General features: G+C 40.8%; 1 protein-coding gene across 1 annotated transcript in view; it reads right to left on the bottom strand.

The window, feature by feature from the left end:
* Positions 1-8,183, bottom strand: part of TMEM255B (transmembrane protein 255B) — a 116,398-nt gene extending 108,215 nt beyond the window's left edge. The window contains exon 1 of the mRNA XM_030551664.1: positions 8,050-8,183. Within this exon, the coding sequence (XP_030407524.1) occupies positions 8,050-8,110 (61 nt within the window). The 5' untranslated portion in view covers positions 8,111-8,183. The remainder of the gene's footprint in view (positions 1-8,049) is intronic.
* Between the last annotated feature and the right edge of the window lie 9,418 nt (positions 8,184-17,601).

Below are 17,601 nucleotides of genomic sequence, written 5' to 3'. Positions count from 1 at the left end.
GTGCTCTGCTTTAATGAAGAAAACAACAACAGACAATCAGAAATTAATCCAGGTGACTCCAGCCATCTCCTCCCCAATCTGTGCCCCATCTGGTTCATCTTTTAGCAATAACATTTAATCTATGGTGGTCCATTGGTGGTAAGGAAGGAGAGAAGTATGGAATAACCCATGCACCGAAATACATGAGGGTATGGTCAGATCTTTCAACTGGCTAATCTACAAATCCAAGAATCTAAAGCAGATCCAGTATGGCCAACCTCAAGCATTCAAAAATCATGAGTCAGGTTGCCACCCAAAGTCAAAAACTGTCTTAAAAATGAGATTTTTAAAAAGATTTGTTGGGGCATGCAGTTATCTACCTGCTTGTTTTTGAGTGCTTAGATATCACTTTTTCAATTTTTTTCTCTGAAAATAGAAAGACTAGAAACTTTTTGTTTAAATGAAAGCTGAGATTCTCACATAATCCCATAACTCCAGGAGCTGGGGCTTTAAGAAAAACACCAAATATTGAGAGAGTTGCAGACCCAATTTAAGCATACAGCTGGTCCTGTTAGAGCACTCCTCATGCCTCCAAGGGGAAAAATATCAAGACAATCCATCACTTCAAGAAGCAGACAGACCAGACTATCCAATCTGATGTCCAAATATACATTGAAAATTCCCAAGGATTCTAATCCAGGAGGACTTCAACTGCATTGCCAGCACCAGTTTACCATACTTATCTATGAGGTACTGCGTAACCAGAACCATAAAACTTGATATACTTGGTACAGCCCCATGGATATGCGAAACAGCCATATGCTTGAACAAACTCATCTCCATCATTGACTAACTTCTACATTACAAGCAGCATGAAAATATCACAGCTATTGGCCCACATCTTTATTCTGCTTGAGGCTAGCGATCACTGAATATCTGTGTAGAACCAGCCAGGCATCTTCATCTAACCACATGCCAAATTTGCATGACATGGCACTTCAGAATCATCAAGTGTCAGCCTTAGTAACAATAGATCAGCCATTAACCAGTCAAGCCTGTTTGCAAGAGGTTTCTAAGTTAGTCATTCCATCTATGCTGCTCAAGTATTTTTCAATGGAAGCCAAAGGGATTTTCTGATTTTATTTCACCCTGACAGTCTTCAGTAACCTTAGTGCCTTTGCTCACCATAACCTCCCACATATAGAGTCATCTTCTAATCTACACCAGCAAAAAAACAAAAACACTCCACTATCTCACAAAAAGATAAACAGAAAAGGGGATAGATTCTCAGCCTCATTTCCGCCCTCTTTCCACCACCTCAGCAGTGCAAAGGGGACATAATCTGGCCACAGTTTGCCAGATGAGAATTCCCCTAGTGATGGAGAATTCTCAACTATCTTAAAGAGAGCCAGGCTCTATGCCAGTCATCCTTTATCCCCAGAATAGGATGTATGTTGTGGTAGAAAAGGGCATGACAGGGCCAAGGAGAGAGCAGAGTTCCTACAGCAATTCTCATCTGACATATGACCATTTCCCTCCTTAAGCCTCCTCTCAACTCCCTTCCAACCTCTCTCCAGTGCTGAGTGCATCTTGGTGTAGAATTGAATCCGGCCCAAATAATTGGAGTGGGAACTTTAATTCCCTTGCCCTCAAGCCAACACATCACATAAAAACAAAGAACAAACCAAGAGAGAAAAGAAAGCTCCCACTAATAACCTCCTCCCCAGAGACATACACACACCAATCCTCAAGCAAACTGACCAGATAAGGAAGAGAAGGTGGAAGGAACTATAGATGGAGATACATACACATTTTAAAAGGAATTAATTTAGATATTTAAGAACTTGACAATGTTACTAACACTTGTAGATGTGAATATGTAATATACACAAACTACATATGAAATACTGTGATTCAAAGGACAAAATTAGGATAGTCACATTACCCTGAAAAAGCTCTCATCTTAAAAGTCTGCTACTTTACAGGCACATCTCTAGCAAAGGATCTTCAGTGCTACTATTCAAGAACAACATTTCATTTCAAAGAAGAAAGAGAACTGGAGCAAAGCTCCAATGTGACCAACATTCGAGGGTCAGACTAGCGTTCTGAATTTTGAATCTTCATTCCATATGACACTCCAAAGCCAGCAAAATCACACCATAAAATAAAATGAAATCTCAATCATTTTGGAAACTACAGATTCTGAGAAGACCAAAAGAACTAATACAGAAATGTTTTATGTTCAAAATGGACCTTAGTATGTGTAATCTACTACATAATTTGTCTTAAAGATCATATACCGCCTCAAAGTTCCATGTTTGTAAAATTCCCAGTAATGAAAAATCACTTGTAAAACTTACACTACAGACAGTTTTGAAAAAACTTGTGTATAATTTTACATCAGTGAGACATGCATGCATAAGTTTAAGGCAGCACATATGGCCTTACCTTAAAAAAACAAAACAAAACATGAAGACTTTTTACAATCTCAACAATACCAAGTGCCTTCATAAACATTGCAGGGAAAGAACACTATCCAACTCACCTGTGAGACTCAGCATTTCCAATGCTCCAGCATCCTGGGCTGTAACATTTATTGGCAACCCTGGTGTTACGGAGATAATTTAATATTGTCTTAACAGAATAGTAATATTTTAAATGTACGTAATGCTTATCATCCTGAGCTATATACATAGATAATGTTAACTATTTGTGTGGTTTAGAGCCTCAACTCTGTATTTTGCCTGACAAATGTTTATTAGGCTTATTTGTAAAGCAGTTTGAGATCTTTAAATGAATAGGGCTGCAAGTACAAAGCTTTATTATTTCCTTTCGATACTGTTTTATTGACTTGCAGCAGTGCTGCCATTTTCAAAAAAAATATTCCATAGCTTTTGTTTGCTTTTTAGAGGGCAGATGCAACATGTTTGGGATTTTCTTTTAATATAGCTACCCATTGTGGGGCAAGAAGTGTTCAGCTACAATTACCTGCAGCCAAAAACAATTCAAATTTACTCAGTCAGAAGTATCCCTGTGGTACTGAGGGAGAAGATAGTTAGGGTCTGATTCAGCATACACCTCAGTCAGTTTCCAGTGGCAAGGGCTGTTACAGAGTGTCAGCCATGAATTAAAGTGGCCCTTAGAACAATTAGGTAACGAATGAGATAATACTGCTGCCATCTTTCCCAGGGGCAAATTCCTCTTCAGTGCAGCTGCCCCTGCCGGGACAGGAGATTGTTCATCAAACCCATTAACTGTCCAACCTGTTATTGCTGAAGTCACTCTCAGTAGCAATTAGTCAGTCCCTGTTAACTGATGTATAAAGTTACTCAAGATGGAATTGTAAAATATTAAATTGTCCCTCCTTAGAATTCCCCAATTTTTTCTATTAGGTCTTGGCTACACTGACACTTTACAGCACTGCAACTGGGGTGTGAAAAAACACCCCCCTGAGCGCTGCAAGATACAGCGCTGTAAAGCGTCAGTGTAATCAGGGCAGCAGCGTTGGGAGCACGGCTCCCAGCGCTGCAAACTACACCCGTAAGGGACGTGGTTTACATGCAGCGCTGGGAGAGCTCCGACTACACTCACACTTCAAAGCACTGCCGGGGCAGCGCTTTGAAATTCCAAATGTAGCCATACCCTTAGTATTTCACCATTCCAAGAATCAAGCAAATGAAAGGAAAGTCTTCTCAGTAGAGCAGGGGTAGGCAACCTATGGCACGCGTGCCAAAGGTGGCGCACAGGCAGGCCCGGTGCTTCCATTTAGGCAGCCTAGGCAATCACTTAGGGAGCCAGGATTATTGAGAGGCGGCATTTTGCCGTGGGGTAGGGGGCGGCAGGTGGCTCCGGTGGACCTGCCGCAGGCATTCCTGCAGAGGGTCCGCTGCTCAAGCAGCTCTGGTGGATCTCCCGCAGGCAGGCCTGCGGCAGCTCTACCGGAGCCATGGAGCAGCGGACCCTCCGCAGGAATGCCTGCGGCAGGTCCACCGGAGCCACGGGACCAGCATGCAGGGTGGCGAAATGGCCATGCGCCTAGGGCACTAAAAACACTAGCACTGGTCCTGTGCACAGGCTGATTTTCGCTGGCACTCACACTGCCTGGGTCCTGGCCACCAGTCCAGGGGGCTCTGCATTTTAATTTAATTTTAAATGAAGCTTCTTAAATGTTTTTAAAAACTTATTTACTTTATATACAACAATAGTTTAATTATATATTATAGACTTATAGAAAGAGACTTTTTAAAAATGTTAAAATGTATTACCAGCACGTGAAACCTTAAATTAGAGTGAATAAATGAAGACTCTGCACACTGCTTCTGAAAGGTTGCCGACCCCTGCAGTAGAGTCATCTTTACTAGAGCCCCTGCTCTAATCTAGAATCAAATAAGAACTGTCACAAATTATTACCAGCATTACATTGCGATGGTAATGTTCCTCAACAATCTTGGCTGGCAATGTGATAAGGAAGCATAGATACCACAGTGATACTATAAAAAAAAAATCTAAGAGACAGATTAGACAGACAGATAATGCTAACCTCCACATCACTGATCCGTGCTCCACCAGATATGGTCTTAAATTGCCCAAGAAAAAGCAATAACCCACTAGTACTCTCTGCTCTGCCTAATAAACATTTATCAGGCTAAGTATCTATTTGAGGCCCTAACCCATACTACTCCCACCTCCATCGAAGGACAAAGAAAGCCATCAGGACACAGAGAAGAGAAAATAGAATCTCCTCTTCTGAGCAGCTCAGAGACAGGAGGAGAAAGGCACATTGAGCTTACATACACAGACAGCAGTTGGGTTGGATAAGAAGTACAGATCATCAATCCTAGAGTTGAGAGGGAACACGGTGACATTCAAACCCTTCCCAGCACCCTAGAGATAGGGAAACAGAGTCAGAGAACCCCCTGTCAATCAGTCAATCGGGAATTGAGGAAAATATACTGGAGGACCCGTCATCACAACAACCAGCAGAAATCTATTTGGGGAAGAGTGTGTCCGCATTGACAAAAGATGTATGATTTGGTGGGAAGACCCTAGTTCAGTTTCTGCCAGAGTGAAACGATGCAACCCTAGAGGTGGAGGCACGGGTTTGGAACAGGGAAAGATGAGGCTTGTGAAGGGGAAGGTATAACTTTAGGATGCAGTAGGTCTATGATGGAAGGTGTGAGAAGAGAAAGAGACCTGTGAGGCATGACTTGGCAGTGCTAGAAAAGTCATCTGTAATCTACAGTCCAACTCCAAAATGCCTAAATCCACCTTGCTGTGCTAATGCAAGCACTCCTGTTAAAACCAATGAACGGTCTCCTGCAAGCAGGTCAATTGGAAGTCTATGGGAAAAATAAGAGGGAATGAATTTGGCAAGGGAGAAAGTGCAGAGCACAAATCACACTTACTGGGAGATCAACACCACACCATTTTGTTGTCTTGCTCTAGTCAAGGTGATGTAGATGTGAAGAGACTGGTCTCTAATTAATATTGAACACAACGTATATTAACATCTCTGATCTATAGGAGAAAGATTTGTAAGGGGAAAATTTTTCAATGTTTTACATTACATAATGTTACAAAGAATCATGTAATACAAGTTAACCCTGTGTAACATAATATATAACATCAAAGGGCTAATACAAGCTTTGCAACTAATATTTTGTAGCTATGAAGCTAATATTTAAGGAATGAGATTTGTATGTCTTTGGGGCTAAATTAATTATGTTTTATTACTCCAGTCTTCCCTTCAATGCCATATCTTCCTTGGCTATATTTTTCATTGTGTATTTTTAAAAAATGTGCTATACTAAAGACATTGAACTAATCCTACATTGCCTCCTAAAACTAAATGTGACGGGCTGAGATGTTTTTAAAAAAAAGATATCAGCCCTGCTTTTGGTGATTATTTCCTCTTTTCTGGTTAAATGCTTGACTAAAACAGTGTGCTGAAACTAACCAAGCCATATGCAACTGCATTCGTTTCCAGGCACAAGCTAGCAGCTTTTATCTGGCTCCTGTCTCCATTATGTAGTTGTGTTGTAGAACCCATTAGCATATTGTATAGTCTAGTCCTTAAAAAATGTTGCTGAGTTTTTTAGTAGACTTTAAGAAAAAAAACTCTCTTAATACTGTAAATAGTTTAGTTTTAGTAAGTGATCCTGTGCAGTATCACTATGCCTTTCATTGCTTTGGCAACAATTGTTTCACTCATAAATAATTAAATGACTAGCTAATCAATGGTTACAAAGACAGTTTAACTGAATAAATACTTAAATCACATAGAGAATATCCTAAATAAATCTGTGCTATTACCACTTATTCCCTGTTTTCTTCAAAACTGCCAAATAACAAAAATACAAATACATCCTTTTTGATTGCTGTCCTGATGTTTGAGTAAAGGCAAGGTCTCCATATACAATACCGAATGACATACACAAGAACTACCACTGATACTTTCTAGATTATCTTGACTTTAAGGAACTTTGGGGGAATAATCAAATATTGAACCTTTCTTTTACATTTCATTTGTATTTTCCAGGACACATTTAGGAAGAGAAAACAAACTTGTACATTTAGGAAGCAAAAACAAACCTTTACAGAGACAGATTAGTTTAGCAACATAAAAATGTAAAAAAAAAACAAAACCAATTGTCATGCGGGTATTTCAACAGCACCAGTCAAAAGTTTGAGTGGAATTGCTTCTACTACTGAATACAGTATACGCCCATCTTAGCCATAAACCATCTGTAAGTGGAAAAAAGCCAAAACTAACTCTCTACCCTGATCTGCTGACACTTCAAACTGCTCAAGCATAGCAACTGTTAATTTTCAGGAAAGAGAGAAAAGGATGTTTTCAGTAAAGAGAGAAAAGGATGTATTGCATACATACACAAAGCCCATTTCTATATTACATTATCCTTACAGCAATTCCATGAAAATAATGCAACAGCTAAATGAAAAAAATGAATTGAAAACGTTTTTAAATGTCCCAGTGTGATAAAGGAGAGTGACAAGAAAGAGAATGATAACACTCAACAATGAGTTAATTTGTAGAGAGGGATTATTACAACCCACCAGTAACTCTAGTACTGTATCTCACAGAATAGGTTCCTTTTTTAACCTTAAAAGTATTAACTAAAATAGATAATTCAGTTTGATTTACAGTTTGTCTTTTACTATCTCCACATTCTTTCCTTATTCCTCTTTCAGTTGTCAGGCACTCTGTGATATGTTTTCAGATTGCTATTTAAGGAGGTGATCAATTGGGCTTCATCTGAGCAGAAAATTATTTCCTCCATTGCAAGTGCAAGCATTTATAAATGAACAGGCAAATCAGTAGTATGGCATCTCATAGAGATTACCAGGGAACAGATCTTTCCCTGTGAAAAATTAAGAGTTGCAATATTGGGTGGGGGTCGGGTGGGGAATAGTACTTTCATGCTAGCTTCACAATGTTGCGATCAGAAATGTCAAATCCGGAATTTAATAACACTCAACAAGTGTGCTGCTTTCAGTGTATCCGCTACATAGGTTAGTCCAAGCATCTGTGCCCATAGCTGGTTAAACAATCAACGAATAACCATAAGAACTATAACTACCTACATTACATTTAAAACCGGTTTCCCTGACAAATAAAAAAATATGCCTGGAGATGTGTGTCAGCTCTCTGAGCAGCGTGAGACTCCTTGCACGGCTGGGGGGCGAGAAGCCTCCCCAGTTCATTTCCCCCCAGTAGATTGGCGCGCACTGCAGTCCTCTCAGGGCAGGAAAGTTACGGCTTGACTGCCCGTTGGAGAAAGCACAAGACCTGGTTAAGCAGCCCTTGGTCAGGCGAAGGCAGAGCGTGTTCCCAGCCGAGAAGCGCACCGGCACAACCCCGGGAGCTGCGGGGGTTTCCAGGCACGGGCCCCGCCTCCGGGCGGGCGCAGCGAACAGCCCCCAGAACTTCAGCGCCTCGCTGGGCTCCTCCCGGCCGCGAGCCGGAGCTGCCCGCCCTCTGCCCCGCAGGTGCCTCTGGGCACGGGCCGGGGGCGCCCGCTGCTGCTGTCGGTGCCCAGCGCCGGGACTTACCTGTGGGATCCAGCACGGCTAGAGGAGCCGTCACTGGGGTGGCGGGAGGAGGCGGCTGCATCCTCTTTGCTCCCTGCTGCCCGGCTGCTTTCCCCGCACCGGCACCGAGCCAGCCGCCGGCGAGCCCCGCAGCGCAGGACTGGCAAGCGGGGAGGAGCGGCCGGAGCAGAGGGAGGAGCGAGCCGCGCTGACCTCGAGCTCCTCAGTGCTGCGGAGCCGGGGGAGACGCAACGCACCCCGCGCCGCCCCACCTGCTCTTTCGGCCACTCTCGCCCCGCCTTCCTGTGCCCTCCAGGGATCCCCCCTGCCCTGCTCCCAGCCCACTGCACGGCTCCTCCTAGGCTGGGGGTTGCTGAGAGAAATGGGGTGAATGTCCCCTGGGGTGGGACCTTAACTTTGCTGCCCTGCACTAAGGGGAGTCCCCCCAACCACCACCCTCCCAAAAAAACAGCGTTAAAGGGTCATTGTGAGAGATTCCAAGTCAAGCAATCCTAGGGTGACCAGATGTCCCGATTTTATAGGGACAGTCCCTACATGTGGTGCTTTTTCTTATATAGGCTCCTATTACCCCCCACCCTCTGTCCCAACTTTTCACACTTGCTGTCTGGTCACCCTAAGTGGAGTTAGGAAATACCAGTATTATGGTTTCCTGGGGAGCCTTAATTCACCATCCCCCATAATTCACCTTTGTGTTATATGAGCCTCTTTAATTACTGAGGTGGATGAGTGAGCATCTAAGATTAAGGTCAAAAGTATCCACTATTTGTGGGTGCTGAATTTGAGACACCTGGGACCTGATTTTTCAGAGTATATAGCATTCCCTACTTTTAAAGCACAGCTCCCAATGCCCAGTGTTTCAGCAGATCAGATCAATTAAACCAAACATTTACAGACAGCCATTAAGTATCTTTCCTAGCTCATATAGGGACTCTGTGGCAGAGCTGGGGTGAAATTCGATATTCCAAGACAGCATACAATGGCCTTTCCCATGAGCTTATCCTTCAATCCAATACTTCATTCACTACCAACCTTCCATAGCAAATGAGGCAAGGGTCCTACAGACAGCAGCTTCATTCACTATGTAGCCCGGATTCATCCCCAGAGCTGATCCATCCTGTGCCCTGAATGTGGCAAGGGTCCTGTAGAATATATTGCATGAGATTATGTAATTAAAGGCTGTATTCTAAGGAATAAGCAGAATGGTAGTGAATTAAAGTTGCACACACAGTGAAGTTGCATAAACTAGAGCTAATACATCTCTCCTGTGGCACCCATTTTTTTAAATCAATTGCAAATAAAACATAATATCAACCAAAAACAACAATAAAAGTACACAGAATTCACTAATAAAACACACAAATTGAAATATGTACGATGGATGTCAAAGTAAAAAAACTTAAACGCCCTTGACAAATGAAAGTGTTATTCTGTCTTTTTATTGGACATCTGTCAAGAACTATTGTCTCTGGACCTCCATGGCTTTCTGATCACATGGGCTTCGTGTTCCCCAAACAGATCCTTCTACCTTGCCCTCTTCAGCTGCTGAAGTGGATCTGCCAACTGGAGCCTATGTTTACGCTCTTGGTGTTTTTTTACTTACTGGGTGTACATGTGTTACATCTGTCAGTAACATTCGGTACGTCCGCAATAAACAGCCAGTGTCCTCCTTGACCTTGTTTACGTGTCTTCTGTTCCTTCTAAGACTTACCCTGAGGGTAATGGTTATGACATACGACCTTGGTGTCAATGATTTAGTGACAGAATGCCAACCACGCTTGAACTAATATGCTCTTCCACTTGCAATAACTATTTGGAATTTTTATTGTAATATTTCTTCTGTTCCAGTTTCCTGGAATATAACTTTTTTGCAGCTGTTCAGAGTTAATTTTCCTAGGCTCAAGAAGTTGGTTAGATGACAGGTGACAAAGCTTTTTTGTGGGCCAGCCCAAGATTATGCAATAAACTCCCAAGGGAACTAAGGATCATCCCAAACCTCATGACCTTCTGATCTAAGTGCTAGGTTCTAACCTTCTCTAAAATAAACATATAGCAACATATCTATCTATCTACTGTATGTATACACACACACACACACTCTATGCCAAGTAAATATATTAAAAAAAATCAACAAAACAAAACACTCCCCTGCATAAACTTCTCCCCAGAGAGAGTGGGGGCATCAGAGAACAAACACATGACTTCAATGGAAGTTAGGAGCCTAAATACGTCTGTGGATCTGGGCCTCAAACACTATGATGAGCATGGTATAAGAACCTATATAGAATAGAAATGGTGGCACTAAGGATTTTGTCCTTCTGTTTGTAAGTCTCTAACTTGGTGATCACCTTAAACCACTGAGAAATATATTGTGATATTCTAGGAGTGTTAAATAGGAAACCTTTGACTGTACCATGTTTGGTTCTTTAATCAAGTTATTTTCTACTTATGGTGATTTTTCTGCTAACTCATTAAATTGTGCGTAGCAAAGGCCTGAAGCGGTGTTTTTGAACTGATATTGTAAGCTCTTATAAGGTTGTGTCATTCTGTGCTCTTTATTTCAGCTACATGCATCAGTTCTAGAGGCAATGAAATCTACAAGATATTCCAGTGGGAGCAAGAAGAAAACTGAAACTGTTAGTCTTCCAGAACAATCAAGAATATTTAGATCCATGGGAAAAGTACATTTTCTTGACAAGAAACTAGCTGTCAGGTGAGATTACTGACCATTATGTTACCAACCACCATAATAAATCAAATTTGTTTGCAGTAACTAATGTACTATATTATAGAGTGAATTATTTGTGGTATAATCAATAACCATATCAAAGCCAGGCTATTGCGAGAAATGAGCTTGGCTTTTCAAAAGACAGTGGGGAATTGCTAGGCTAGTGAAAACTATGCTTCCCAAATTAAAAGTGTTTGCAAACAGTCAAAAAACCCTGAAATTCATTGAATAAAAAATACATGCTAAGGAATAAAGACAGAATGAAAGAAGGTAAACAACAGGTGGAGGCCAAATTGGTTTGCAGCGTATGTGGAGGCAATCATGACAAATACATCAAACATAAAGTGTATAATGTCCTTAATAAAAGCAACTGAATACTTATTAAATGTGAAATACATGAACAACAAAGAGCTTCTTAGGGTGGGTATAGATTTAAGAGTACCTATAGGTAATAAAAGCAAAATTTGACAAGCTAACTTGCCCACCTCAAGGAACCTTAAATCCTTTAAGAAAATGGTGAATTATGTTATCTGCTTAGGCTAAGAGTTGGAAAGCACCTGAGAGGTAGGCATGTAACTCATAGTGATTTTCTTTGAGAGCTCCGTGCCTAACTCCCTTAGGTGCTTTTGAAATTCCCACCATAAAAACACTGTTAAGGTTGAAGAATATTAATAATCACATAAATTAGATATGGAAAAGACCTATTAGTTCCCGTAATTTCCCTGCTAATGCAAGATTTCTCCCTACAGTATATTCTCAAAAGCTTTGTTCAGTTTAGTTTTAAAGTCTCAAGGGAAGATGTTTCCACTGCTTCCCCAGGAGGCTGTTTCACCATCTAATTGAAATGAGAAATGTTAAGAACTGAGTTGCATCTCAGAAACATGCAGGGGAGTTGTTGTAATCTGCTCTGAAATTTGTCAAACTGTTTTCATAATTGTTCTGGTGATGTACACTTTGCACTTATACAATACTCTCATCTCCACTGTAGTTTCTCCCATATTAAAATTACTTGATAAGGATAACAACAAAAGTTTGAAAACCATAAGATACTTGATAAGTGGGGAAGACCAGGGCAGGAGGTCAGGGTGGAGTGAGGGAAGCAGAGATTCAAGAGTAAATGGGTTTCGTGGGGATCAGACTAAGATTCTGATGATAAAAGCAGGTCTGTTAGTTGCAAAGACATATTCAAAATAATATGGACAATGGATCTCTTCCTTCCTCTCTTCCACTAGAAATACTGCTCACTCCAGCTACATACTACAACTGACAAGAACTATCCCCACTTCTTGTGGGAAATAAACATCGGTTTTACAAATTAATTATGTTGGCAATATTCTTCTTTGTATAATTCAAATAAGGGTTAGCCATAAAGATAACTTGAATAAAAACCCATTTAAAGAGAGTGCTAAAGAGGCAAAGTGTCTATAAAGCTGACCTAGTGAGAGAGGTGAGGATTCCCCTGGTTTGGCGGAATTCTGGGCTGCCTTAAAGCCAGTGCAGGGATGTGTCAGAGCTGGCTAGGGAAACGTGTAGAGGACCAGAGGCAGGTCCAGAATGTGATACTTCCTGGCCAGCAGAACTTCCCTTAGGCTAACTAGTGTAAATTAGAGAGGCTACTGTTCTAACCTGACTCATTGTTTCAGCCTCCATCCCGCACCAGAATCCAGATCACCATTAGGTCTCTCCCCTCCCCACCCCACACCCATCTCACCTGCATCACACAAGAGCTCAACACAGTTGAGGATTATGGTCTTTAATTTTTAAGTTAAGAGTGACACTGCATCCTCAACTAATACCCTTGTGGGGAAAAAAGATCATCAATTATATGTTAAAATACCAGCTTTATCTTGGAAATTCCTAGCTTTTTTTCATTATAGCAGCACAAAGAAAGGGTTTCAGACTGGCCTCCTTCTGCTATTTGACTTGAAAATACCCATTTTAATGGATCATAAAGGTAACACAGGCTACTTGGTGAGATAAAAGCAAGAGGGAGGAGTTGAGGGGGGAAAGGTAACCACTTTAAATTGTGTCCTCTTCCCATAGTGCCAAGACATCTTTTCAACAGCTGTTTGGGCTCTTCCAGTCACACTGTATTGTAAAAAAATAAATAGTGAATAATAGAAAATGAGTTAAAAGCAGCTGTTGGACCAAGACTGCTGCTGAAAGTTTAGCCTGGGCACCTGGGTACAGGCAGAATGAGATGGAAGCTAATAGTCCAAGAATTTTTACAGAAAAAATGTCTGAAGAAAAATAGTCAGCCTAGTAAGGAAAGGGCATGTACAATTTTTTGTTCTATATTTTTTTCAGTTACTAGAAACTAATTTTCATAGTGGAAGAATAAATTGCACATACCCCATTCCTTCCCTTTTCCACACAAACACCAATTGTTTCAATGAAATGGAAAAGGAAGGGGACATATTCTAATAGCAATAAATAAGACAGGCTAATGATGATGCTAGTCCACAGTGAGCATTCTGCGTCCCTGTTCCTCCACTCACGCCCTGTCTTCTGCTGTTGCCAGTTAAGGACTTTGTCCTGATCTTCAAAACCATCAGTGGACCAGGACTGAACTACATGTCTCTCTGTCCATGACCCAGTTAGATAGCTGTGTTTCTCTGGGACAATGAACCTTTCAAAGCCCAAGACAGAGCACATGAGAGCCAGAGACAAATCTCTCCTGATCAAGAAGATCCAACTGTAAAGTGAACTTCCATAGGAGATTAGCATGATCCAGAGTCTGACTCTTGTAAAGGCATACTCAGTCCTCCTCTTTGACAAAGATTTCCCACCATAACTGAAATTGTAATTTTTAAAAGATTAGCTACTAAATAGAGCCTTCCACAGACAGGGAAAGGAGAAGAGCACAAGAGTCTGTGAAGACCATTTTGTTGTGCAGATCTCATTTACATGGTGCTAGGAACCACAGGAAGCTCTGAGATGTATAGGCTGATGCATTTCTCAGGTGGTTCAAGACTCACCACACAATTCTTTCCTGGGTGCTTGCTGGAGAGTCTTGCCCACATGCTCAGGGTTTAGCTGATCGCCATATTTCAGGTTGGGAAGGAATTTTCCTCCATGACAGATTGGCAGAGGCCCTGAAGGTTTTTTGCCTTCCTCTGCAGCGTGGGGCATGGGTCACTTGCTGGAGGATTCTCTGCACCTTAAGGTCTTTAAACCACGATTTGAGGACTTCAGTAACTCAGACATAGATTAGGGGTTTGTTACAGGAGTGGGTGCATGAGATTCTGTGGCCTGCATTGTGCAGGAAGTCAGTCTAGATGATCATCATGGTCCCTTCTGACCTTAAAGTCTATGAGGCATGTACTAATGCGTGTCCCGCATTGTGGCTTGTTGCTTTAGCAGTTCACTCACAATATTCAATGATGCTGAAGAAACCAATGACTGGAACTTGCTGCCTCCTGTTCTGCCCAATTCTGAGATACTAGGCAGCAGAATCCATGTAGGGTGACCAGACAGCAAGTGTGAAAAATCGGGACAGGGGATGGAGGGGTAATAGGCGCCTATATAAGACAGAGCCCCAAATATCGGGACTATCTCTATAAAAATTAGGACATCTGGTCACCCTAAATCCTGGTGGTGACGGTCTCCCACTCAGAGCAGTGGAGATATGCTTTCTCTGTAAACTTTCCAGTCCCTACTCCAGAATTCCCCAAACACTATCATCCTGACCATCTTCATAAACCTGTCTCAGGAATATTTCAGCTCAGGCAGCAAAATTCCTTCTCTGTATCACTGGAACCCTCCAGCCCTGCCTAGCACCTAAGGCTCTGGATTCAGTTGAGTGCTCAAAAGGGCACTTGTGGAGATGAAGATGGTGTCAGGGCCGGCTCTAGGTTTTTTGCCACTCCAAGCAAAAAAAAAAAAAAAACAACCTCCGAGAACATAACTGCAGAAGCAAAAAAAATGGTGTCTGGAATGCCACCCCTGAAATTATGCCACCCCAAGCATGTCCTTGGCTTGCTGGTGCCTAGAGCCGGCCCTGGGTAGTGTTGACAAAATAACCTGCAGACCCCAATAAAGTGAAACACAACAGGAGGCTAAACTGAAAATTTGCCTTTTCCTCTGTTCTCCTTTCTGCAATTAAGCAGAATTGCCCATTAGAACAGGAGAAAGGCCAGCCTATAATGTAAAAATTAAAAAGGAAATAAAGGGAGACAGGCTAGAGAGGTAATACTAAAGGTTACTAAATGAAGAGAGATCATACTTTTTCTCAAAAATAGCCTCACATATTTTTAAAGTGCAGTAATTGAAAGTAGCCAACATTAAACCAGGTTCTTTATTCCTCTGCATAAATGCCAAAGCTTTTAACATAGTGAAACAAGAAATAATTAAGAGTCTATGCACTGAAGAAGGAAAACCAGGCTCATTCTACATCATGTGTTTTTCCAATGCTACTGAGTGTAAGGATTGTTAGAATAAGGGTGAAGAAAAACAAAGAGAAATTGCATGTATTTAGTTGCATTGGTTGTGCTCATTAAAATGCTAATGGAGGTAAATGTGAAAATATTGATGCACAAAAGCCATTCCAGCCTTCTGGTTAAATACATCATTATGATTTTTTTAAAAGAAGAAACCTGTTTATTTACCTAAGAGACAACAGTGGCTTTTTTCCAGCCATTCTATTCAATCTGATAATTATATACTTTCATCATCTTTTCTGTGTTGCAAAAATCCTGTTACAGTTTGCTACAAATGGAGCAGGTATGCATAATAAACAATTTTTAAACTCAGTTTTTGTAAACTTAATTTTCTTGTAAAATAGTAAAAATAGTAAAGCTATTACAGACAGTTTTCATGTTTTCTGGAGAATGTGTTTTTGAGCTTGGCAGATATAATTAAAAAACCCATAACCAATCATTTTCTCTTTTTTAAATCCTTGTATGTTGAATCAATTCCATTTTTAAAATTATTTTTAATTAGCTTCGCAGTCAGATCTCAAATACCACACACTAGTCTGGAGTGGGTTGAGGTTTCATCCTGAGTTGATACATTCTCAGAAAAAAAATGGGTGTTCAAATGGTCAGGGAAAGGGGCAAGGAAAGATGGTCTTGGGTTTAAAGCACTGGACTGAGGTTCAGGAAATGTGGCACAGATCTTTTGTGTGACCTTGGTCAAAGAAATATATTCTACTTTGGATGTATTGCCAGATCTTCAGTTAAAGCTCCTGGGAGTTACAAGTTCACATTAATGGAAGAACAGACCCCCTAATCAAAGTATTTTCTTTTTCAGGTCCAGGACATCCAGACCCTCAACTGGCCTCTGTTCTATAAATATTAAAACTTTGTACAATGTTTACAATATAGTTAAAATTAAAGGTACTTATCTGGTTCCTGTGACTCAGTTCTAAGTATTCAGCAGGGATTTATGTGGGTATGACATTACTAGGACATGCTGAGTGATAATTCAGACTGGGAACCAGCAGTTTACAATGTGTCTGGATTTCCTGGGCCTAGAAAGAAAGTTAAGTTTAGAGCTGGTCAAGCTGCACACAGCGAACAGTTAATTGGACAAATGTAGCCCTCCTTTTGATTCACAATTCACCCGAGAATGAGTTGTAATTTTTTATAAATGTGTCCACTCACATCATTTGTGCAAACAAATCTTAAGCTACGAATTAGTTGCTAAATGGCCACTGTAGGCCTGATCCAAAGTCCACTGCAGTCAATGAGAGCATTTGCACTGATTTCAATAAGCTTTTAAATCAGGTCCTATCTAAGCTATGAGTTTTATATTGTTGCCCATCACCATCGTATCTAAGTGGCTTCCAAGTACAACCAATAGCAATAACACAGCCCTAAGTGAACTTTATGGAATCTCTGGCACTTCTTCCTCAGGTTCTACGAAGATTTGCTGTTTGTGCCATGTGATGGATCATCTATGACCATGGTATTTTTGTTGCCTGAATATAGAACCTGATCTGTATAAACAGGACATCTCATTTTTTTGATTCATAAATTATCTACAGACATTTGTATTTGTTCATTGACTCTATTATGCAAATAATAAAAAAACTTTTTAAAATGGATCCTGGCCCAATTCCAGCATAAATACTCCCTTGTGAATATTTATTAATGTTACTTATTCCTGGCCCTCTTCCTTCAAATTAACATTCTTGTGAGTATAACCTTGCTCACCTAAATATTTGTAATTATAGCACAAATACCAGTAAAGTGTGAGCCGTCAGCTTTTATTTTCAAGAATATTCTGAGATACAGCAAAAATGTATCCTCGCAGCTCTAAGTAAGTTTTATGATGATAATGCCCTCAGGGTTTCTCTTATTTTGTTATTTGGGGCAATCAGCACACAATTCTGAAGTTGCTTGATTTTAAGGTATTTTTCCAGGTCACCATTAAAAAGAGACATTTTAAAAATTGTCTGTTTTTACCACACAGTTAAGTTGTGGCAATAGTTCCACTGCAAATCCTTATTTTAAGGACTTATAATTCTGACAAAAAAATGTATTTAGAGCTAGTAAACATGGTCTCCAATTGGTTTTAAAGTATTTTTGCCAATTTGCAAAGAAAAAATTCCTTTAACATTATTTTTCTACTGATTTTATATCAAACAAAAGTACAGTGAGACAACTGAAAACTAAGGCCTTGATCCTGCAAAGACTTATGCATGTGCTTAACTTTACACACTGTGATTAATCCCATGGATTTCAATGGGACTTCTCACAGTACTTTGGCTCTTAGGGCCCTGATTGTATAATGCATTGCAATACAGGCAAACTCCTACCCCTATATAGAGACCCACTGAATTCTGTGGCGCTCTGTGTAAGTACATGGGTTTCCTTAGCATTCCT

Source organism: Gopherus evgoodei, chromosome 1, assembly GCF_007399415.2.
Source record: "Gopherus evgoodei ecotype Sinaloan lineage chromosome 1, rGopEvg1_v1.p, whole genome shotgun sequence".
NCBI lineage: Eukaryota > Metazoa > Chordata > Testudines > Testudinidae > Gopherus > Gopherus evgoodei.
This window is presented reverse-complemented; position numbering and strand designations above follow the sequence as displayed.